The following is a 24,555-nucleotide window of genomic DNA, read 5'->3' on the forward strand; positions in this document are numbered from 1 at the left end:
AAGCAACAATAAATCCAATATTATTCTGATGAGTATCAATGGGCTATACTGAAACAAGGTGAAATATAAATATCTTACTTTGTACTTAATTTGAAGTGTTGCCACTGAAATCAATTACAGATGTTTATTCTGAAAGATGCTACTATGAAGGTTGCAGACTCAAATGCTGATAATGGTACTTCAAAATTAAATTTATGAAACACCCAGAAAACAGGCTGCATTGGAACCTGTAGACAGTTTTAAAATACTCTTTTCCAACAATTTTTTGAAGACACAGAAGGCTGTTGTTTTCTGTAATTGGGAGTTTTAAAATCATCTCCCTTTAGTGCTTTCCATTGTCACATGGCCATAAACCAAAGACCAAATAATTTCAAATGATCAGATAATATTTAGACAAAAATTCATGTGTCAGTACTTTTAATGTTGTGTACATCAAGTTATAGTAAAAAGATGACTATAAACAACATGCAGCCCCTCTATTTTCATGAACAGCACAACACATTACAATAAACCGAGTTTATATTCCACCATCAAGTGTGGTTCTCCCATTAGTTCACTTTGTGACGGGTCTGAAAACAAACAAAAACAAACATATTAAAGATTCTCAAAAAAAAAGATAAATTCAATGATACTACCCACATGAAAATCTAGAATAGGCAAAACTGACAGAAAAGAGACTAGTGGCTGCCTAGTGGGGTCAAAGGTAGGGAAGTGACTGCAAAGGGACCAAGGAAACTTTCTGGGGTGATAAGCATTTTATATCTTTACTGGGGGAACACTTACACAGCAGTACACATTTGCTAATATTCACAGAACCATACACTTAAAATGAGTACATTCTATTATACGTCAATTATATCTCAATACAGTTGTTAAAAAAAAAAAAAAGCCAGATTGAAAAAATTCTCCTTTTTCAAAATTCAAGCCTTCCAGTGGCTTCCCAGATGACTCTAGGAAACAATCTCTAATTAAAAGACTGGGCAAGTCTCTTAATCTAGTTTGCAAAAACATTTTATTTCTATTGTTTTGTGCTCTGTTACATATTATATACACATACACAAACATAAATCAGAATTCAAGACCAAGAAAATCTTTAAAATCTTCACTATCCTGTTTTTAGAGAGCAATCAGAAAAAGTCTTATTCTAACCGAACAGTACACATAAGGGAGCTTTTAAAATTAATGGCAACAGTAAGCTTCCAAAAAACAAATAAAGCCTTTTCCTGTTTCTGCCCCCTATTCGGATAAAAACCCAATGAACTATAAAATTAGTTTGTAAAAATAAATAACCATCCATATTAAAAATTACAGGTCTGGATGATTCCTCACTGATCTCCTCAGAGACTAGAGATTCTTGTGTCACATCAGTTCAGCAATCTATACACTCACTCTCTACACTCATCACACATCAAAGTAGCCTCAGCAACAACTACCGCTGCTATCCTCATTAATAGCAGAGTAACTGCTATATAAAAGGCATTCAACATCTAAACTTATTTTTAAAAAATGTCTCTACCATGAGTACAAAGAATAGGCAAAGATGTTTGCTTACAGCACTGTTTTGTGTTAAATGAAAACAGACAGGCACCTGAGTGGCTCAGTTGGTTGGGCGTCCAATTCTTGATCTAGTTCAGGTCATGACCTCAGGGTCATGAGACTGAGCCCTGCATCAGTCTCCGCACAGAGCCTGCTTAAGATTCTTTCCCTCTCCCTTCCCCAACCCCACTCACACATACCTCTTTCAAAAATTAAATTAAAAAAAATAAAAGTGAAAAAAGCGTCCAGCAATAAATGCACTGATGTATCATACATACTTTAAGATATACACAGTATACCAGTCGTGTTAAAAAAAAAAAAACAAAAAAAAAAACACTTAGCAATGCCGAATATTTCTGACTATATATATTAGTATAAAAACACACAGAAAAAAGTCTGGAAGGAAATATACTAAATGAAAACAGCAAGTAACTGAAGAATAGGGAAGAGAAATGGGTGTGGGGAGAATCACGGAAGACCCGAGTTTCAGATGTAATGTTTTAAAGTGTTAAACAATACATTAATTCTTATGACAACTTTCTTTTAAACTCTACTTTAAGCTCTGACTTTAATGAAGTGCATGTTTATTAAAGAAATCACTTACACCAGAAAACAACATACCACATGAGCAAGGTAATGGCCTGTGGTTCCAGCACCTGCTCTGCTACTACCTTGCTGTGAGAGACTGAGAGGGAGGACTGAGCCTCTCCATCAGTCTGTTTAACCACCTTAAAGTGAGGGAACTCAAGTAAACAGAAGACCCCTTCCAGCATTAAATGTCTAGTTTTGATTTTACTATTGTCCCTTCTCCTTATAAAATGTGCAGATTTTTCTTGGTCAAGTACTTCCCTGATGAGTAAGCAAAACCCTATCACTTCCAACACTTACCTCAAAACCCTCCTGCCATATGGGCCTTCTTAACACACTCTTGTGTGTGTTGGGAGACAATTCTCTATGGGTCTCTCAAAATTCTCTTAGATACACTGCCTGCCTTTGTTCTAGACTCTCTCTCCAAAGTTGCTTCTAAAATGAACACCCTCAGAAGACAAATATCATGACTCTTCTGGAAGACAAAGATCATGACTCTTCTGGAGCACAGAACAGAAAGACTTAATGCCTATTATAAAAGATTCAGATGTCCTGATCTGGGGGCTCCTCTACCTGTAATAAAATACACCATATATGTGGTATCACCTGATCCTCTTCTTGTTACTCTTTGGGAGCTGGAGCTCAGGGAACCAACAGGAAAGCTGATACCCCAGCTACTGCTGCTGCTGTGAGTAATAAACTGTCCTTTGACTCTAGGAGTCTTGTCTTCTGCCAGGATCTATGAAACCAAGGCAAGCTAACCAGTTAGCTTATAGATAAGAAAACATCTTAAAACCCTTCAGAGTTCTTCAGCTGTTCTTTCAGGTTACAGACCTTTAACATATGGATTGCTTCTTCTGCCTAAAATAGTCTTCCCTTTACTTTTTGATTAACTAATTCACACATTTTTTAGGAAATCAAGTTATCTGTCATATTCGCAGAAGTGCCTGTGTCTCCCATCCAACAATAAACTACACCACTATCCCTTTTTATTCCTAGAATTTATCAAAATTCGTAATTATATGTTTGCATTTATCTGTTTAGTGTTTACCTCCCCACGTAGAAAGCAGTTTGTCTTGTCACGATTGTATATTTAGAGCTTAGTCCAGTGCCTGACACATAATAAATGCTTGACTGAGTAAATACTTAACAAACACCTTTCGCTTTCTTTATACAAAATTACACGAGTTGATTTTTAAATGAATTTATTTTTGTAACTAATTTAAAGACAAAAATATAGTGACAAGAACTATCACCTTGGTAATTTAAAATGAAGTGTAAGTTCAATGTAAAAAGTTTAGGAATTCCAGATTTCTCTGCATTCAAAAAGCTCCCTCAGGAACGATTTTCAAAGAGGAGGCTCCCCAGACTTCTGCCGTATCTAAGCATTTCCTTACCGGACACCAGCAGCCAAGCAAAGCTACTATAATTTAATCCTGTTGGGTTTTTCTGTTTCTCCTGAACTGCTGGGGCATAATGAACAGATGCAATACTTAACAGAGTTATATTTGTTTATCTTCCCCAGAACCAGAAAAAACAGAGGATGCTGTTTGGATTGTTCGTACTTAAAAAGTATTTATCTCATATATAGTAAGTTTTTTTTGTTTTTTTGGTTTTTTTTTTGACAGACAGAGATCACAAGCAGGAAGAGAGGCAGGCAGAGAGAGGAAGAAAGAGAGCAGAGAGCTGAGCAGAGAGCCCGATGTGGGGCTCGATCCCAGAACCCTGGGATCATGACCTGAGCCGAAAGCAGAGGCTTTTAACCCACTGAGCCACCCAGGCGCCCCTCTCATATATAATAAAATTATTCAAGGAATTTTGTTAAAAATGACAGATTCTGGGTGCCTGGGTGGCTCAGGGGGTTAAGCCTCTGTCTTCGGCTCAGGTCATGGTCTCAGGGTCCTAGGCTCGAGCCCCGTATCGGGCTCTCTGCTCTGCGGGGAGTCTGCTTCCCCCTCTCTCTCTGCCTGCCTCTCTGCCTACTTGTGATCTCTCTCTCTGTGTCATATAAATAAATAAAATCTTTTTTAAAAAACAATTAAAAAAAAAAAGACGACAGATTCTTCTTTCCTGTTCACCAGCTACAGAAGCACAAAAACTCTCTGAGGGTGGGAGTTATTTTTTAAAGAAAACGTTTCTGACTTTTTCTAGTCATTTTAAAAACTCGTCATATCCCATAAATATTTTGAATACTGAAACAAAAATCATTGTTTAATCTACCCTTGTAATACTAAATTAGATTCACACATCAGACTATAATTGCAGGACATGAAATGAAGGACTATCATCAACTGACTGATAATGACTACAACCTCGAAACTCCATAAATTTCTCCTTTAAAACCAGTTAAAGAACAGTTATTACCATTAAATATTGTCTTACAGCAATGAATAAACATAAGCGAATCAATCCAATGAGCTCTAAGTTCCATAAGGATGAGGATGCTACAGGTTTTGTTTGCTTCCATTGCCTTGTACGTTATTAGGACTCCATAAAAGGTACTGAATGACACTTACCATTAAGAATATCTTCAAATCCAATAGTCTCATCATTACCCCTCAAAATATCCAGTGAAAGGTTTGAGCTTGGAAGAAATGGAAGACGCTGAACCTTCACGAAAAATATGAAAGGGCAAAATAAGAGAAAACCAAGGGGAGAAAGAAAACAATATATAATCTAATTTCATCCTCCTCGTTCTTTACGTGTAAAATTCACAAAGCTACAAATAAAACACCAATATAACCAGTGGCAAAAACACCAATTCATATTTTAGACCCAAATCAATTTTTTAAAATTCCTTAAAACTTTATTCAAAATATATAAAGACACTGAAAATTAGTTTATTAACACTTAATAATCCCATCGACTTTGCATATATTTTGGGACTTGGCTTCTGTCCCAAGAAAACCACAGTATACACGTGATGAAATGCAAAACCCCAGATCTAACATCATATCTATTTCATAATAAAAGTGGGATAATCAAACTCCTGAAGAAATTCGAACTCGGTAAGAGCATTATTCTACTTAGTAAACTGATCACTTCACTTTGTATGTTGTTTTGTATTGCTCATTATAAAAAATGTAAGTTAGGATCCTTAAAACAGTTCGGCTAACCAGAAAGGAAGACCAAAGTCACCTGTGGGGCCTTTAAAAAACACAATACCATCCTGAACTAGCGTTATTTACCTTTCTCAAGAGTTAAATATAAACAGTGCAGACTGAAATGTAAGTACACAGTGAAGCAAGCATGGGCTGCAGAGTCAGAGACCTGGAATCAAACTGTTCTACTACTTACAATACTAGTTACCTGATCTGTCTCACCGTCAGCTTCCTCACCTGTGAAACAGGGTAATACCATCTTCCTCTCAAACATGCCAGATGATATGGTGTAAAGGATGTTTATAGTATAGTCACTGGCATATACTTGGTATTCAATCAACTTTTATACAGCCAAACCAAATTCTCAGTTTGTGTGTTGTTAGTTGTCTAGCAGTCATAATCAGAAACAATGCAGATTACTTTGGATATTGACAAAAGAATGCCAAGAGTAACAGGTGGTCCGTACTACCAGATACTAGTATTTTAAAATAATCATAACTCTAAAATCGAAGGGTGCTGTTAAGATAATTTCCCCCAAGAAAATATATCCAGACTAAAAATATTTTTAATTACTAATGGCCTATAGTGTTTGGGATGAAAAAAATTCTCTAGTTTGTCAAAATTAGAAAACTATACCTATTACTTAAAATATACATATGTTTTTATGTATTTCTTTCTTTCTTTCTTTAAAAGGAAAGTAGGGATGACAGAGGAAGAAACAAAAATGAAGCTTTTAAGTTAATCCAAAGAGTAAGGGCCTGGCAGGTACAGTTTGATCAGATATAGCCCTGAGAAAGGACCAAAAGCAGGGATGAGCAGACAGCTATTATACATCCCCATAAGCAAGAACTGCAGTAGTACACGGATAAGAGGGAAAAGGGAGGGAGCAGAATTTTGGGCAAAGATTTCTGAATTCAATGGGATTAAAATGTTAGGGCTGATATATGAGCCATATGTAGCTGGAATGTGAGCAGCAGGAAAATCAAAGCGAAGCTAGCGAATCTGTGCCATGTTTGTGTTATTTCAATCTTCAGAAGAACCCTAATAACCACACACTGTTGTTATGGTTAACTCCATCTCACATTAAAAACAAACAAATGGGGGCACCTGGGTGGCTCAGTGGGTTTAAGCCTCTGCCTTCGGCTCAGGTCATGATCTCAGGATCCTGGGATCAAGCCCCAAATCAGGCTCTCTGCTCAGCAGGGAGCCTGCTTCCTCCTCTCTCTCTGCCTGTCTCTCTGCCTACTTATGATCTCTGCCAAATAAATAAAATCTTAAAACAAACAAACAAACAAAAAACAACAAACAAACAAATGACCTGAGGCTCAGAACGGTCTCTAACTTATTTAAGTTCTTAAGAGTAGTAGATGGTGGAGCCAAGATTCACATCTAGATTATTCTGACTTAGAGCCAGACACACTCTTTTAGAACTTGATCACTGGAAAAAAGTCTTGAAATAGCTTCCACAATGACTTAGCTAACATAGTTGATGGCACTAGTAGAATTTACTGAAAAAGACACAGTAGTAGGAAGAACATTTATAAAAGCCAAAAGGTGAGAGAAAAACTGAATCAGGACATGCAAGTAGTTTTAGGAGGCTATGAAGTATGGTGGAGAACAAGGAGAGGCCAGTTCATGGACAAAGCCATGTTAAGGAGCTGAGTTTTAATTTAAGGGCAAAGTGAGGGGAGTGACATGGTCAAATCTGTATTTTATAAAGATTATTGTGACTAGAGCATGTACAATGGTGGAAGGACAGCAGTGATTCAGACAAAACACAGTAGGCAATCAAAACCAATGCAGTAGCAGTGGTGAGAATATGTAATTGACTAGATGGTGGGAGGCTTGGGTGGAGGGTAGGGATGTGGTGCAGGGTGAGATAACCACAGCTCATACTCTAATCTCTGCCTTAGGAAGTGACCTATTCATACATGACACATGTGAGTATGTGAGAAATAGGGAGTTGTTCTGTACTTAGACATGTTTACAGCTCATGATAATTAAAACTTGGGGGTCATCGGGGCGCCTGGGTGGCTCAGAGGGTTAAAGCCACTGCCTTCGGCTCGGGTCATGATCTCAGGGTCCTGGGACAGAGCCCCACATGGGGCTCTCTGCTCAGCAGGGAGCCTGCTTTCTTTCCTCTCTGTCTGCCTGCCTCTCTGCCTACTTGTGATCTCTGTCACATAAATAAATAAAATCTTAAAAAAATAATAAAATAAAATAAAAATAAAAACTTGGGGGTCATCAACATATAAATGATACTTGAAGTTATAGGTATAGACAGGAAATAACAGGATGAAAATAGGACTAGAGATGGGAACTAAAAAAACAGAATTTCAGGGTACAGAAAAAAGCAAAAGGAATCTATGTGGCAACACCAGAGTACAAGGTTTCAGAGATAAAGGCAGTATCAGCAAAGTGTGGTATCCTAAAAGCCAAGGGAAGGAGTCACTGGTGTAACATACCACAGGGAGATCAAACAAAAGGGCATACAGATATCCACATTGTTTAGGAGCAGCTTCACTGGTGTGATGGGAGCCAGAAACCAGTGGGTTGAGTGAAATAGTAGGTAAAGGAGTAGACAAATGGAGGCAACTTTAAGGCGCTCAACCTGCAAAAGCACACTTAGTGAGAGAAAAGGTGCTATAAAGGGACTGACAGAAATAGGACACATTGTTTAGGCACATTGTTTTAAGAGACAAAAAAGGTTAGAATGAATGTAAACACTGCTGATGAGTCTGAGCAAGTAGAGAAAGAGGATGAAGCTATCAGCTATAGGAGAATCCATGAAAGGGGAGTTCCCTGATGTAGTGTGAGATGACGGAATCCAGAGCACAGGTCAAGGCAGGTCTTACACGCTTGGAAGGACATTTTTGAAGATCTTATTCCTGAGCAACAGGTGCACTCGGCTACCTACAAACTGCCTACATATAAACGTACAACCACATGCATATTCCTAGAGGTATTTCAAATTCAATGTAGCCCTCCCAAAAAGAGAAAACCATGAAAGTAGATGCAGAGAAGTTTTGGCACAGAGCTCATAATCTGAAGTTTTCCATGTAATGTCTTCTTTTTTCTCTATAAAGTAGAAATCGAGGTCATATCCTGAAAAGGAGCAAAGTAGAATGGATTGCAGAGAAGGTAAGGGTTATGGGGCTAGTCCTAGAGAAGAATCCTTCCAATCCACAGCAACACACATGTCATAAGTGATATCCATCAACTCACCTGCTGCACTGCCTTGAATTCCATTTGCAATTTTAGTGGAGCAAACAGACCCTGGATGTTTCTTAGTGTAGAAAAATTCATTTTATCTTGGTTGAGCTGAAACTATGAAGGCAAACAATGTAATTTCAAATGTTACACACAACATTCTGCTTTCCAAACAGCACAAATACGTATGTAGCACAACACTTTAAGAATTTTAATATCCATAACTGAAATTAAAACTAAGTTCTTTTATTAATTTTGTCAATAAATTTTAGAACATAAATGTCTGTTTTATCCAGCGTGCACGTGTACTTCACCAATGTAAAATTATCACTTAAAATTTGGATTTACAGAACTGATAAATGAAGGAATGTCTTTCACATTGAAAAAAACGTATTTACAAAATATTTCAGTGTTTTTTATTAGAATTACCACAAAACTGTAAAACAAAGGAAAGGTATAAATGAGAAACAGTTACACACAAGTGACAAAAACAGTGAATTTCTAAGTATGCAAGTATGTAATTCAAAAGATTTCACAAAGGAAATAGTCTAACCCATGATACCACCCTGTTAATTAAGTACAATGTTTAAACTCCACTTGTTGGGGTAATAGATTCCCAGGTGGCAGGGAAACCCAAAACTCTAAAGTTTGTCCAGTTTGTATTGGGTGCTAATAAGCAATTTTTTCCCCTAGAATCATACTTCTACTAAACACTAATATTACTTCTAAAAAACTGATTGTAATCTAATGTACTTTAGGCAAAATGAATCAACTTGACCCATAATCCTAATCTAGTTTCCCAAAATGGGTAGTGGATATGATTTGCAGACTACTACAAAGGTTTGTCCAAGTTAAAGTACTTACAATAAGATAAAGTGACCTCTGATCAATTTTTATTATACTACATTCTCTTGGTAAGATTTTTAGGTCATGGGCATGGGGAATAATTTTGATCAAAAACCTACTGAGAGATTAGTGCCCACTTAAGACAAGACCAGAGGCCATATACATTAAGTCTAAGATAAGGTACCCAGTGACATGGTTTTTAATTACTTTAGCTAGAGTATAAAATTTTAACCCTTATTATGGGTATATAATCTGAAATTCTCACTGAAGGATTTCTGTTAAATACTGAGCTATCCTCCTAAGTAAATACAGTTTTATGTAAAAAATTCTATTTTATAAACTTTGATGAATATGTCCATCTTTTAATATGATGTCAAACTATAATTATCAATCAACATGTATTTAATTATTAGCAACCACAGGCAAAATGAGGATTTAAAAAACTGATTGTAATCTAATGTACTTTAGGCAAAATGAATCAACCTGACCCATAATCCTAATCTAGGTGGCAACAAACCACAAAACAGTCTGCCATGGAGGAGGTTATATAATCGAACAGGGAAGACATTACATATAGATCCGGGCTTCTCAACCCTTGGCACTACTGACAGGGTGGGCTACGCAATTATTTGTTGCGGTGGATGGGGACTGTCCTTTACATTGCAGGATGTTTAGCAGTGTCCCTGGCCTCCACCCGATTGATGCCAGGACCAAAGACCCTTCTCTCCCAATACTACTTGTGACAGTCAGACATTCCAAATGTTCCCTGGAGGAGGTAAAATCATCCCTAGCTGAGAACCACTGGTATAAATAAGGATGGTCATCTTCCATCACCGTCACTACTACAGCTCCCGATCATGGAGAGCTACTGTAAGCCAGCATATGCCAAGGCATGGGCTATTACTAACTCCATTTTACAGATGAGGAAATGAAGACTTAAAAAGAGATTAAGGAATTTGCCCAAGTTCACGTAGCTGCTAAGTATGGTGTCAAGAATCTAAACTTAACATAGCTCAATTACACAACCCATGCCAAAGGACTTATAATAGTTAATCAGTGGCACAGAATTTCAAGAGGCTGCCATTAGCTGATTAAGTGGTTAAGGAGACTACACAGAAGCAGCTGATGTAAACTGAGTCTCAAATGATCTATGCAATTTTTAAACTCTTCATCACCATTTGGGCCAGTGTCACTCTGATTTGTCAATGTCTCTCTCAACATGTATTTCTCAGAACTAAATCAATATTCCAAATCTAATGGCCAGGCTAATACTTGAGAAAGTGAGAATGTAATCTCCCTTGATTTGAGCCCCATCTTCCTGAAGTAGTAAGATACCTCTTTCTTCCTGCTCTGAACGTGTATTTATAAAGTCTCTGTCTTTAGAACATGTATACAGGATATATCCTCTTCAGGCGTGACCCTTCCCTATCTATTAACCTGGTTAATACTGGTCCACAGCTATTCAAATGTCTACTCCTCTACAAAGACTCCCAGCAGCCCTCTGCACAGGTGGCTGCTCCATCTTAGTCCTCTATACCATTTTATGAAGCCCCTACCCACTGCTTGTCCTCCCATTAAATTTTCAGCCCCTCAAGGATGGGGATTATGTCACACTCATCTGTGTACCTACTGTGCCTAGCAAGAGAATACGACCCTCAGTAACTTGGAGATGCAGGGCTTGAGAAAGAGGTCAAAGCTAGAGATTGGACTGGCAGTCAATAGCAAAAATGGCAGAGAAAATTATAAAGGAAAACAGGGTCATCAAATGAGGAAATATGAGAGGAATGGAAAGGGGGATTGGTCTTGAGAAATGTCCATACAGGGGCATATTGACTGGCTCAGTTGGTAGAGCATGGGACTCTAAATCTCAAGGTCTTGAGTTTAATCCCCATGTTGGGAATAGGGCCTAGTTAAAACAGTCCATAAAAAAGACTAAAGAAGGGCGCCTGGGTGGCTCAGTGGCTTAAGCCGCTGCCTTCGGCTCAGGTCATGATCTCAGGGTCCTGGGATCGAGTCCCGCATCGGGCTCTCTGCTCGGCAGGGAGCCTGCTTCCCTCTCTCTCTCTGCCTGCCTCTCCATCTACTTGTGATTTCTCTCTGTCAAATAAATAAATAAAATCTTAAAAAAAAAAAAAAAAAAAGACTAAAGAAGAATGTGTAGAAAAAAAGTTTTAGTGAAGCAGTTTAATGATAATTCAAAGCCTGCTCTATAAGGATATTGAAAGTAAGTCCTCATATTCTTCATGGTCAAATGCTCAACATTAAAATTATCTTAATAAATGAAACTATGTATTACTAAAAGTATATTCTTCTACTAGAGGATAAAAATAGAAACATGGATAACATACTTACATTTTTTTCTGATAATTCAAGAGGATGACTAGGCAAAAGTTCATTTTTCACACAAGGTAGGCTGAAAAAAAATATTTAAAAGCGAGATTATAAATCACTCAATTGCATCTATCAACAGGTATAACTGGTATATCAACAGGTATAAAGGAATGGCAAAAGGGAGTTTTTAGGAACAATGACACTTCTGTATCTTGATTATGGTAATGGTTGCAGGGATTGATATATTTATTAAAATTCATAATACTGTGAATTATAACATAATGAATTATATAACACTTTTAAAAAGGTCAAATTTACTATATATGATAAATGTTTTAAAACATATCAATTAGGGACACATGAGTGGCTCAGCTGATGAAGTGTCTGCCTTCAGCTTAGGTCAGGATCCCAGAGTACTGGGATCAAATCCAGAAACAGGATCCTTGCTCAGCAGGGAGCCTGCATCTCCCTCTGCTTGTGCTCTCTCTCTGACAAATAAATAAAATCTTTCAAAAAAGCAGCAATTATAGATACTAGTGGTCAATTCAGTAAGGTGAACCCTTCAAAAAACAGTGTTAAATGATGCCCTACGTCTGGAAGAAATTTAACAAACTATGTTTAAAATTACTATTATTTGATGACATGCTTCCTATATTATATAAAAAAAATCCAGGGGCACCTGGATGGCTCAGTTCAGTTGAGTGTCCAACTCTTGGTTTTAGCTCAGGTCATGATCTCGGGGTCGTGGGATTGTGCCCCGCATCAGGCTCCGCACTCAGTGAGGAGTCTACTTGAGGATTTGCTCCCATCCTCCGTCCTTCCCCCTACACACACGCCCCACCCTCGAATAAATAAATGAATCTTAAAAACAACTACACCTCTTCTGTTCAGGTCTATGCATATTCAATATTTAATGTATTTTTAATAAATACATGCTGAATAGTATATTTGACATTTACTAAATACCTACTATATAAGGTCATACATTATTAGAAACAGGCCACTGGTCTTTAACACTCTAGATACATAAAGAGGACTATGCTTATTGCCAAAATGGGATTTGAGAGCTGAAAAGAACCTGCAACAATCATTCACTGCATATTGTCTTTGTACAGAACATTATCCTAGAAGCAGAATTTGAAAATGGCTGTGTTCACAGCAATCTTAAAGTCTAACCGGGAAGAAAAAGAAACATTTTAGGCGGAAAAAAATAAATACATAAGAAATCATCAGAACCTGGTTACCGGCTAGTTTTATGAATTTGATTATACCATACCATAAATCAAATTATATCTCCAATTCCAAAGACTATAAACTGCATCTTTCACTAGAAAATGGAAAGACAATAATGAAGCATTAGGTCTATCCCCAGACACCACCATTAGAATGACATTTTATTATAGTAAGACCAAAATACCTTAAAGTTACAGATAAAATTCAAAAATTCACAACAGATGTTTACAGGGGTAGGAAACCTGTCAATAAGTACCAGAAATTGAGACCTAAACATATAGAAACATGGAGGAAATCAAAGGAAGGGGTACAACTGTGTGCTGAAGCTAGAAAAGTAAAGTAACAGCAACTAACACTTACTGAGGGCTAACTAATGTCAGGTACTGTTCTAAATATTTTTCATGTATGAACTCTTTTATTTCTCAAAATGAAATTTTATTACTATTAACAGCCCTATTTTACAGATATAGATATTAAGACATAGAGCAATTAAGTTACCTGCCTGAAGTCACACATCTAGTAAAGAGCAGAGCCAGAATCAAAACCCAGGCATCCTACTCCTGAGTAGGCTCTTAACTGCTGTGTTCTAGTTTCTCCCAGAGAATTACTCCAGTAGTTAATAAGGACACAAATGGCTCTCCAAGTTAGCAGTAGCAAAAAGAAGAACAGTACCAAGTCATGCCACTGGGTAACAGCTCCTTGAAGGATGCCCTATCCAATCCTACTACTGTTAAGACTTCCTGTATTACAAAAAACATCCACTCCCACCCTCCCCACGTCTAAGGTATACTATTTGCTATGTCCCAAATTAAATATATATTTATGGTCTATCAAAATAGTTTAAGAATACTGTGAAAAAGAATTCACAGAAACATTTTATTGTAACAAAGTCAAAGTCACAATTCCCCCATATACCCTTTTCGAAGAAGATCATGACTTTCAAAAGGTCCACTTGCTGAAAGTTCAGTAACCGGAATACTGTCCTTTAACTGAGATCCAAGTCCTCTGGCATTCTACAACACAAATAAAAACACTATTAAATACAAAAAATGTTTTAAAACTCACACTGAACATCTACATAATAAACACTGTATACGCACTAGACCAAAAAAATAAAGTCTCTGCCCTCAAAGGGCCCACAGTCCGACAATTATGATGAGCCTTTACATTATGGTAGAATGATTATACATGGCACATTAAATAATATCAAATTTGGGGGTAGGAAGGATTCCTGATTGATCTCTGAATACTGTCATACTGAAAGGCATTCCAGGAAAAAAGAACATGGGTAAAGGTACAAAAATATAAATAAACAAGCTATAAGCAGTTTAACATGACCAGCTAACTACATATCAAGTAAACCAAAGCTGGCAAAATGAAAAAAACAAAAAGGCTTAAACATGCAAAGAAATTCAGGTTTTATTCTGAAATTGAGAGAGAGCCTCTGAGGGTTATGACAGGATCAGATTTACTCTCATTGGAAAGATCCCTTGCTTAGGTTGGAATGATTAGCACAGAATGAGAATAGTCCAGGACAGACTCCTGGGAAATACAATTCCTTAATGATGAACAAGAGAGTTGGATTAAGAACAGGCTAGCTAGAAGAAGGTGGTCACAGAAGCCAAGGGAAAAAAAGAGAGACATTCAGAAAGTATTTGGTACTTTACCAAGTATAGGGTACTCCCTATGAAAAATCAATCTAATCGTACATTATAAACAAAACCAAACAAGAACAAAGACTCCCAGTATATCTGGTATTGGTTTATTATCACCCTACACATCTATACCATAAAAATTTGATCACCAAATATTTATTAAACATCTACTATGTGGCAGGTACTCCGGTAGATGCTGAAGATATACACCTACCTTCCAGGGTTTAGTCTAATGAAGATAAATTAAACAAGCAAATAAATGCAATAAACATTACAACAGATAAAACACAAAAGCTGACTTCTAATCACTTGTTGCTCAAGTACAATATTGCTGTAATTCTGCAGAAAAATGTAAAACGGCTACAGGTAGTTTGGTATCCCCTTACACTATTCTAGGAGAAACTACTCTGAGAAACCCGCATTTTAAATTGATTTCTTAATTTATCTGTGTGTATTTTATATTGTCAGGTACTTTATCCTGTTCAGAGTTTCTTCAATCTACCATTCTACTTCAGGATCTCACACCTGGGTAACTTTAACAGCACCTGACTGGGTCTTGCTGTCTCCAGACTTTTCCATTTCCACTTCCGCAAATCAAGGTTTTCCTAAAACGTACAATATCTACCACCATGCTGTTACAAAACCTTTCACTGATTTGCCAATGTCTTCTTTGAAAAATAAGTCCAACATCCTTAGCCTGGAACTCAAGAACCTACAAAACAGGCCTCCCTCCAGAGAAGTCAAGGTTGATCCGGAAAAGAATCTTGAACCTAGTGCAACTGTCTCTAACCTACTATGTGACTACGATCAAGGCACACAATCTCTCTGGCCCCTTTTACTCATCCCTCCTGGTGCCTGAACTCTTTCCTCATCTAGAGTTATATGACTGTGCCTTTCCAAATGCATCTCCTGGTACTTCCACACATAAACATTCTCCTGCTCTCAGACTGCTTTATTATAAAGCAAGAGAAGAAAAGTTTCTTCTACACACAAAGAAAAGAAAAATTCGGATTTCTGGGCTTTACTGTCATGATTTCACCCAATTTCCTTCTGTAAAATATCAGGATTGGTACCTGATGTTTCTATTAAAGCAGCAGAGAAAAACAAATCTATGAGAAGTTAAGTACCACTAGACCTCAAAGTGTTTATAAGACCTCTTCACAATGATCAGCAGTATTTCCAACAGAAACTTTCTAGAGTTAGATGGCCTCGTATCAGAGTCAGAGGCCGCAGCCCTTTAGGAATCTTTCCCAAGCATCCCAATTTTAAAGTTAGAAAGACAGAAAGTGGATGGTAGTGGGGAGGATGCACTAACAATACTGACAAACGGGGAGTAACCAACGTCTCGATTTTTTCCCCCTCCAACTTCTGGCATACTACAGGTTCCCCCAAAATGTCTGTAAAGGTGAGAGAGAAAAAGGAGACTTTATAGCTGGGTTTGTTAGCAAAGCCGTTCCGCGGCCTGGGGTGAGTGAGGAATTCGAGGGCTTTGGGCCCCCAAGGTTTGCCCCTCAGGGGGAGGGTAGTCAGTCGGCGGCGCCGCAGCACACACCACAGAACAACGTTGCACTTTCGGATTTGTCCTTGCCAGCTTTTCGCCAACTATGGGGAGAGGGCCGGGGCGTGCTGGGGGTCTCCAGGTTGAGACGGCGCACATCGAGAGAAACAAGTGAAGGAAATGAAGCCGAAGCGCTGCTCGCGGGACTGGTGCCGGAGCCCAGCCCGGGCGACAGCCACGAAACCCCCAACCCCGTGACTCGACAGATCATGGCGCCCGAGGCCGGCCTCATCCTCCCGCCGCCGCCGCCGCCGCACCCCGGGACGAGATAGGAGGGGGCGGCCCATTTCTCCCGGGCCAGGATCCCGAGCCCGCCGGGAACTCAGGTCGCCCAGGGTCTCACTCACCATCTTCACTTGCTCTGTGAACAGCCTCTCAGCCCCGTTACCGTCAGTCGACCCCGCCGCTCACTTCCGTTTCCGGGGTCCCCCCCCATCCGCCGGAAGTGCGTCCGTCCGGGCAAGGAAGGAAGGAGGGCGCGGGGCGCCGGGAGGGAGCCGCGCGGGGCCGGGGCTCCCACGCTTGAAGTCCCGAGGGACCGGGGGCCAAGGGCGCAGTAAGGGTGTGGGCTGGGTGGAAGGCGGGGTCGGGACGAGACGTGCCGGAGGGGAGGGAAGACGAGGACCTCCGCTTGATTAATAAACATCTGCCATGGGTACAGTATTTGAAGGTGGGCAATGTGCTTTGGTAGATGTGTCCCGTTATTTAATACAAAAGCTCGTTAAAGTGGGTACTACATTTTTCGTGAGGGTAAACGAAGCATAGGTGGGATGAATAATTTGCAGTCTTTGAGCTAGTAAGGCAAACGGAGAACACGAGGCTTTGCCAGTTTATTTATACAGATCATATATCAAAGACCTGCTATGTTCAAAATCCTGTCCCAAGGCCAAGAATACAGAAATGAATTTGGCTAATGTGGTTCCTGGGCTAGAGAAGCAGCGAAGTGGTTGGGGTGGGGGGGAAGGGTGACATAGAATGAGGTATGGTTGATAATTACAGACATATATTGGGCTTTTACTTATAGCAACACAATTCTAAGTGCTTTACATGAACTATCTCCTTTAATCCCTTCAATATCTTATGAGGTGTGTACCACTGTTGTCTCAATTTTATGGTCAAGGAAAGCAGGACAAAAGAGGTTAAATATACCGAAGAACCCATAATCCATTATCATAATATCACACTGTGTTGCCTTCCAAATATAATGTGATAAAATGGACTCATACTCTGTCACCGTATAATGGAGGTGACTTAAGGAATCCTCGGGCTGATAGTGAAAGGATAGAATGAACTCGTTTGAGGTAGGAGAATATATGAAAGAAAATCACTGGCATTTGCTTAGGTAAAAAAAAAAAAAAAAAAAAAAAGGTAGGGAAGAAGGTATGTAAGGCTGAAGTTCAGAAAGTAAGGTAGAGTAGTGGGAGATGAGGCTGTAAGTAGATGGAGGCAAGTTTATTATGGAGGCCTCTGTGCCAGTTAAGGATGAGGCTTTCAGAAGCCACTGAAGGTTTTCTAAGGAAACATATCTAAGGTCAGATATGTTCTGTGTAGCTACAACCATGGTCCTACAACCTTGAAGTTCCAGGGTAGTCCAGACTTCAAATATTCTGCACTGTTGTCCTTATCTTCTGACTCTCCATATCTACCTTGAGATGTGAGTTTGAATGTCTTATTTGCATCTTATTCCTTACACTTAGTTCCACCTAAGGAGAAATTTTAAAACTGCAGCTCTTAAAAAGAAATCACTTTAATGTTGATTATTCACAATTGAGTTATTAAATTTTTGTTGAGCTTATGATTCTGGAGCTAAAGAGAAGAAAAAGCCATTTCCCTATACTTGGGATGCTTTTATTTTCCTTAGGGAATAGACATGGTAAATTAATGTGGTAAATGCTTAATAGAGAAAGGGAGTTGGATCAGGAAGTGGTTGGGAACAGGGAAAACAGGCTTTTGAGGAAGAGGAAATGTGGAAAGGCAGAGATTTGCCAAACAGTATGTTGTAATATGGACAATGAAGTTTTCCACGTGTTTGGAGTTCTGGGTGAGTAGGAGAACAAGATGAAATGAGATTGGGGGGGATTGGGGAGGTAAAATAAAGGGCCTGTATAGTGTGCTGAAGTTTGGGGCTTTTTCTTTTTCTTTTTTTTCTTTTTCTTTTTCTTTTTTTTTTTTTTTTTTTTTTTGAGAAAATAGGCAGTAATGGAGGTCTTTTCACAAACATTTAACATTAAAAAAAATTCTGGTGGCAGCATGAAGAATATACTGGAATTGGGAGAAACTAGGAACCAGGATACAATTTAGAGTATTGCAGTAGTCCACAGAAGAGATAGGATAGAAAGGTATCATAGCACATTGCAGAGACTTTGAGAAGCAGTGAAAAGTAGTGATGGACCTTAAGAAATACTGGAATTCATGAGGCGACCATTGGAAGGAGATCCTGCTGTGGAGACAAAAAAGAGATGGTCAGAGAGGTAGAAGGAAAATCAAAGTGCCACCAAAGAATCCAAAGGGGAAGAGAGTGTTGAGAGGTTGAAAAGTAGTTCAAAAGAGAGGTTAGAAAGTAGTTTTAAAATAGCTTTAAAAAGGGACACCTGGGGGCACCTGGGTGGCTCAGTGGGTTGAGCCACTGCCTTCGGCTCAGGTCATGATCTCGAGTTCCCGGGATCGAGTCCCGCATCGGGCTCTCTGCTCAGCAGGGAGCCTGCTTCCTCCTCTCTCTCTCTGCCTGCCTCTCTGCCTACTTGTGATCTCTCTCTGTCAAATAAATAAATAAAATCTTTAAAAAAAAAAAAAAAAAAAAAAAAAAAAAAAGGGACACCTGGGTGGCTAAGTGGTAAAGCCTCTGCCTTTGTCTCAGGTCATGATCCCAGGGTCCTGAGGATCGAGCCCCGCATCAGGCTCTCTCCCTGCTCGGGAGGGAGTCCACTTCCCTTCCTCTCTCTCTGCCTGCCTCTCTGCCTACTTGTGATCTCTGTCTGTCAAATAAATAAATAAAGTCTTTAAAAATAAAATAGCTTTAAAAAGCTCATGAAGTCCCGAAAATAGATCTTTAGTGACTGATGTGAAGGTAATTTCAGTAGAAAAGCAAGGAGAAAAATTGCCTTCTTTTGAGCCATATACACACACCCATGTTTATATCCTTCTAAAAAGGTTTATTATAGCATTAACTAATACAAGTCAGTGTTGAGTGTGCTAGTTTAAAGAATTAAATTAGATTGGATATTAGAATGGTTTAATATGTTTGCTTAGGCTCTATGGAGAATAGACTATTAGTAATTGTTAACATCTGCTATATGTCAAGCCCTATTCTTAGTTCTTGACATACTTCATTTCACTTAATCTTCGATTACTCTATGAGGTAGGTACTACTATCATCCACATTTTACGTAAGAAGCAAGCTCATGTGCATTGTAGCCCAACAAGTACTCTATTTTACTTTACTTTTTGTTGTCTTCCTTGACTTGACTCTTAAGCTCTTCTGACAAAAATATTTGTTGAATGCATGTTGTTGAACATAGCAGAAGAAACCCATCTAGAATGCAGGGTGAGAACAGGTGAAGGAAGACAGCAAGGCAACAGCTCAGGCTGATGTAAAAGCATGCTGATTTGAAAAATGCCCATGGCATTGGTTGAGTTTTCATCCCTTCAAAAGTGAAGAAAGGGTGGGGTAAAGCAAATGTATGCATTTCATTGTTTTAAAAGAGTTTACTTATTTATTGAGAGAGCCTGAGCAGGGGAATGAGGGAGGGAACCCAGTGTGGGGTCTGATTCCAGGACCCTGAGATCATGACCTGAGCCAAAGGCAGATGCTTAACTGATTGGGCCGCCTAGGTACCCCACCAATGCATGCATTTCAAAGTAGAGGTAGTTGAGTGATAAATGATCAAGCAGTAAAGTGGGGAGCAAGAAGTTGTGTTGACATTTTTCTTGCTCTGTAAATTAGGGAAATTTTAAGATTTGTCCTACTTTGGGCAAAAGAGGAGACACCACTGGACAGGCTTTTGAGGAAAGTAGCATCGTTTATGAGAAACCTAGCTTTCTTAGTTAGGGCTGAGATGTGGGAAGAGAACTTGTGGCAAATTAAAAAACAATACTGGGAAATCTAGTTGAATGATCCAGGGGACTTAGTGGCGGGCTTTCTGAAAGGAAGACCAGTGAGCAGCAGGTTCAAGGGATGAGCATTTAATGGTACCAGAGAAGTACAGGGAGTAGAGAAGTCAAGGTCCTCTCCTTTATGCACTTGATGTGACCCGTACACTACCATAATCTTTAGCACCTAGTTGTATTGATCTATTTCCACATCTATTTCTTTTCAAAAAGCTTCTGCACTCAGGGGCTATGCCTTACATATTATTGTATCTATCTGGCACACAAAGAACCAGTAAATGTTTATTGAATGAAAAATGGGGGAAAGAGCAGATAAATGGATAGTTGTGGCTAATAGGCAAGACTAGGCTGGCTCATATGGTTGGGAAATAGGTTGAGGTAGACATGGGTGATCCAAGAAAACTTATTTGAAGAACTTTCCAGAAGCATCTTCCTAGGCCTGGAGCCCAACATTAAAGCTCAGCACTATAAGCTAAGGCCCTAAATCCTTATCTGGTTCCAATTATCCCCTTTCCCTCAGGGCTAGACTCAACAAAAACTGGCACCTTACCAAAAAGTCTACAATTCTGACATCCACTAGCAGTAAGAGCCACAGATGTGTGTGTGTGATGTCCCCCCGCGCTTTCCTCTCCCCCTCCCAGCTACAAATTCTGGCCAGTCCTGCTTGGTCTTTTTTCTTCCTGGTCTCTGACAGTTCTTAGCCAGATGGATTCTTTTGAGCTCTGAAAGCAGGATGGGGGGATTTGGAGAGGGTCAGGTGACAAGGGTTGGTGACAATGGTTTTCCCTCAAGAATTTGGTATAAAAGGATGAGCGCTCCATTTTTTTAGAAAGATGGAAGGGAGAATTAATTGGTGTAAAAACTTTGTAAAATATACTCTCTAAGGTACCTATTGTAAGGCTGTGTAAGTTTCAGATACTATGTTCCCTTATGAGGTTGCGGAGGGAATTTTTGTGAAGAGGTGGTACAAATCTCAACTAATAAGAAAATTACTATGTCTCAGAGGACCAGAAAAGAATATATGAATTATAAATAGTACACCCAACCCTTCTTTAAATGATCTAAATTCTTATAGTGTTGGGGAAGGCTCAATGTGCTTAATTTCAGATAAATCATATTTACACATCTGTCTTTGCAAGTCCCTTTATAAGTGTTAAGGGATGGAGAAATACTTTACACCCAGTTTATTTGACAGACCCTTTTCTTTAACCCTAAGAGATGAGTGTTTCATATTTCTCTTGAAATACTTGCTGACTATGATTTCAGATGGAGTTGCTTTTAAAAGAGTGTCCTCTGAATATGAAAAGCTGGGTTTTGAGAATAAGTGCTAAAGTAGACTCTTGAATCCAGGTGTTTTGTTTTACTATTTTACATCTGCATTGCATCAGACACAGCAGAGGTTAGCATTCCATTTTCCCTGCTTTTGTAGCCCCATTTCAGGTCTGTGCTTTTGAACACGTGGTTTATACTTTCATCATAAAGAGTCTTTATTTATTCATCTGTAGAGCATACAATTTTAGATTATATGCAACAAAATTTAAATTTGAGCCCCATTTTTATTACCCTTCATTTACCAGCAGCCCACGTGTAGAAGCATAGAGTCATGTTAATACTAGCTAAAGAAAAATCTACTTCGGAAGGCAGATCTGTGAAAAACATCATATAGTTGCATATAGAGCCAAGTATAATATATGTGTACACTGGATATTTTCGGTTCAGATGCTGTTTTGGGATACTACGGTCAATCTTCTCCACTGGCATGAGTAATTGAGGGGAAGCTTTTGTATTTTTGAAAATTCAAAATTTTGTTCCTTGAAGACAGTTAAAAACTGGAGGAGAGAAAGTTTACCTATGTTCAAAGCATACTTTTGAGGAGGTTACCTCAAAAACAGCTTACACTAACCTTTTTCAGAATCAGAAAGCTGATTTAGAATCTAAAAGCTAAGAAAGACAGCCTGAATCATTCTGATTGTATGGTTGGTCTATTTGAGGGTTTCTTGTTTGTTTGTTTGTTTGTTTTTCCTCATGGGAGCAATACATGCTCATTGTAGAAAATTAGAAAACACCAAAGGGCAAAAAGAATGAAATCCAGAGCAGAAAGAACCACTGGGAATGGTGGCTTGGAGATGTCCTTTTATATGACAGAATATATTTGTTTCTTAAAAAAAAAAAAAAAAATAGATTGACTCTGCTTTCTAAGTGAGTTGGGAAGTTTTTTCTTGGCTTTTTTCATGACCATGTTTTTATTTAATGAAATATGTCATTCTGCAGCCTTAGAAAACATCCTTCCTTTACTCCTTCAAGAATGGTGAATTACACGTAGGCTATTTACTTGATATTTTTCATTCTGTCAGCATGGTAGGATGCCAAATGGCTGTTCCGAATAATTTTCAAAGGTATGTTTTTTTGATACTTTGCCAGGGAAATCATAACTCTTAAGTGCCCTGTAACCCTAGCCACACAATTGGATTTATGGATAGATATTATGTTCCCTGTTTTGTTGTTTTCTCACTATTTTAGTATCAGGGATTGATGCCAGAGGCTAGTCAGCCTCACTCCATCTATTAAATTGGAATGTACAACTAAGTGTACGCAGTAGAGTATAGAAGAAAAAAAGAAGACCTGCTTGTTTATTGTTCTAGTTAGGTGTTTTTACATCAGCAAGAAACAAAAGTATTACTTCTCAAATATTTAAGTGAAATTGCCTGACAAATAGTGTATCATAGTTAACAGAATAATTGCCTGACGCCTGGGTCATTAGGAAGAACTCCCTGCCTTATTCCAAACCATCTTCCATAGTGCTACCAAAGATGTTTTGGCCCCTAAAATTCAAATCTATTACTTAAAACTCTTCAATAGTTTCTTATTGCCCACCCTACAGGGTTAATTTCAGATTCTTTAGAATAGCAAGCAGGCCTTTTGTGATCTAATTGCCAACTTCATCTCATTCTTAAATCCTTTACTCTGCTCATATTAAATCCCTTGGAATTCTTTGAAAATGTTGTGAATTTCACCTACCTGTAGATTTACTCCTGTCCTCCCCTTTTTCCTGGAAGGCTCTAGTAGCAGTGTCTTGGGGCAGGCATCACTTTCTCTAACAAAGCCTTCCCTGGCTTCCTCTACAGTCCTGCTTTTCCCCTTCCAGGGAGATGAGATTTGTGCCCCATTGCATATATAATACAGAAATCCTATCACAGCATCTATAACACATTGTTGCCCTTCTTGGTTTCACATATGCCTCTCCTTGTTAGACTTGTAAAACTTGTAAACTCGATACACCATCTTTGTTGGAGCTGATTGTATCCTTTGGTAGCTCTCATCTTTCATTAGGAACATTGTAATATAGCCTTTCAGCTGGCCTGCCTGCCTCTCCTGGCTCACCTGTTCCCTAATCCATTCAACACATCATCACCTCATTCGTAGACTCAATGAACAATGGCTGCATGTTTCAAAGGTCTGGTGGTTGAGACTGGGTGAAATTAGCCCAGGGCATAGCTAGCACTGGGTCTGATTTGTTTCCTACAGTAAGTATGAAGATTGCCTTGGTCCTAGCACCCTGCTGAGAGATTTCAGAAAGCAGTGGGGGAAGAGTCAGGAGTTAGGTAGGAAAGTACCTGTGAGAAACTAATGAAGAATCATGCAAGTCATAGATCCAAAAAGGTAATAAAGTGTAAAAAAACAAAAACACAGTCCAGGGGATGGAGGAGCGAAGAGTGGTTAACTAGGTTATGAGAGTACACTTGTCATGATGAGCACAGGGTGGTATACAGAAGTGTTGAATTACTAGATTGTAAACCTAAGATGAATATAACACTATGTTAACTAACGGGAATTAAAAATTAAAAACAAAAACACTAAAAACACTGTCCAGTGACCTTAAGGAATTGCAAAATTCTTTGGAGCTCAGAGGGACCAACAGTGTGAAGATACAAAGAGCAACAGAAGTCAAAGTCTTGTCAAAATACATTCCATGAGAACCTGAAATTACAAAATAGTGTGATTTGTGTATGACTAAGTACAATACAAAATAATTTCTTCCTTTACCACTATATTTATTAAAGGATTGTTCTGAGACATCCTCTTCTTAAATAGATGAAAAAAGTGATTCAGAATGTGTAAATGCACATTTCTATCAACAATTAATTTTTTTTTAATCTGATGAGTGAGAAGTGATGGCTTATTGTTACTTCACTGTGATTCTTCCTGATTGCTGGTAAGATAAAATAGCTTTTCATATTTATTTATTGTTAAGATTTGCGTTCCTGGAAATGCCTATTCACACATCCTTTGCTCATTTTTCTTTTTCTTTTTTTCTTTTTTTGAAGATTTTATTTATTTATTTGACAGGCAGAGATTACAAGTAGACAGAGAGGCAGGCAGAGAGAGAGAG

General features: G+C 38.7%; 1 protein-coding gene and 1 long non-coding RNA gene across 2 annotated transcripts; both read right to left on the reverse strand.

Moving 5' to 3' along the window:
• Positions 1-388: 388 nt before the first annotated feature.
• POMP (proteasome maturation protein) lies at positions 389-16,511 on the reverse strand. Its single transcript, XM_032314427.1, has 6 exons — positions 16,406-16,511; positions 13,761-13,858; positions 11,634-11,694; positions 8,451-8,552; positions 4,641-4,734; positions 389-569 (listed from the first exon to the last, which is right to left on the reverse strand). Exons 1-6 carry the CDS (start codon positions 16,406-16,408, stop codon positions 502-504), a joined length of 426 nt encoding a protein of 141 aa, XP_032170318.1. The 5' UTR covers positions 16,409-16,511; the 3' UTR covers positions 389-501.
• Positions 8,829-11,216, reverse strand: LOC116573966. The gene is made up of 2 exons (XR_004279079.1): positions 9,799-11,216; positions 8,829-9,221 (listed from the first exon to the last, which is right to left on the reverse strand). It is a non-coding gene; the product is annotated as an uncharacterized LOC116573966 (long non-coding RNA).
• Positions 16,512-24,555: the final 8,044 nt, after the last annotated feature.

The sequence above is a fragment of the Mustela erminea genome, chromosome 15 (genome assembly GCF_009829155.1).
Source record: "Mustela erminea isolate mMusErm1 chromosome 15, mMusErm1.Pri, whole genome shotgun sequence".
Lineage (NCBI taxonomy): Eukaryota > Metazoa > Chordata > Mammalia > Carnivora > Mustelidae > Mustela > Mustela erminea.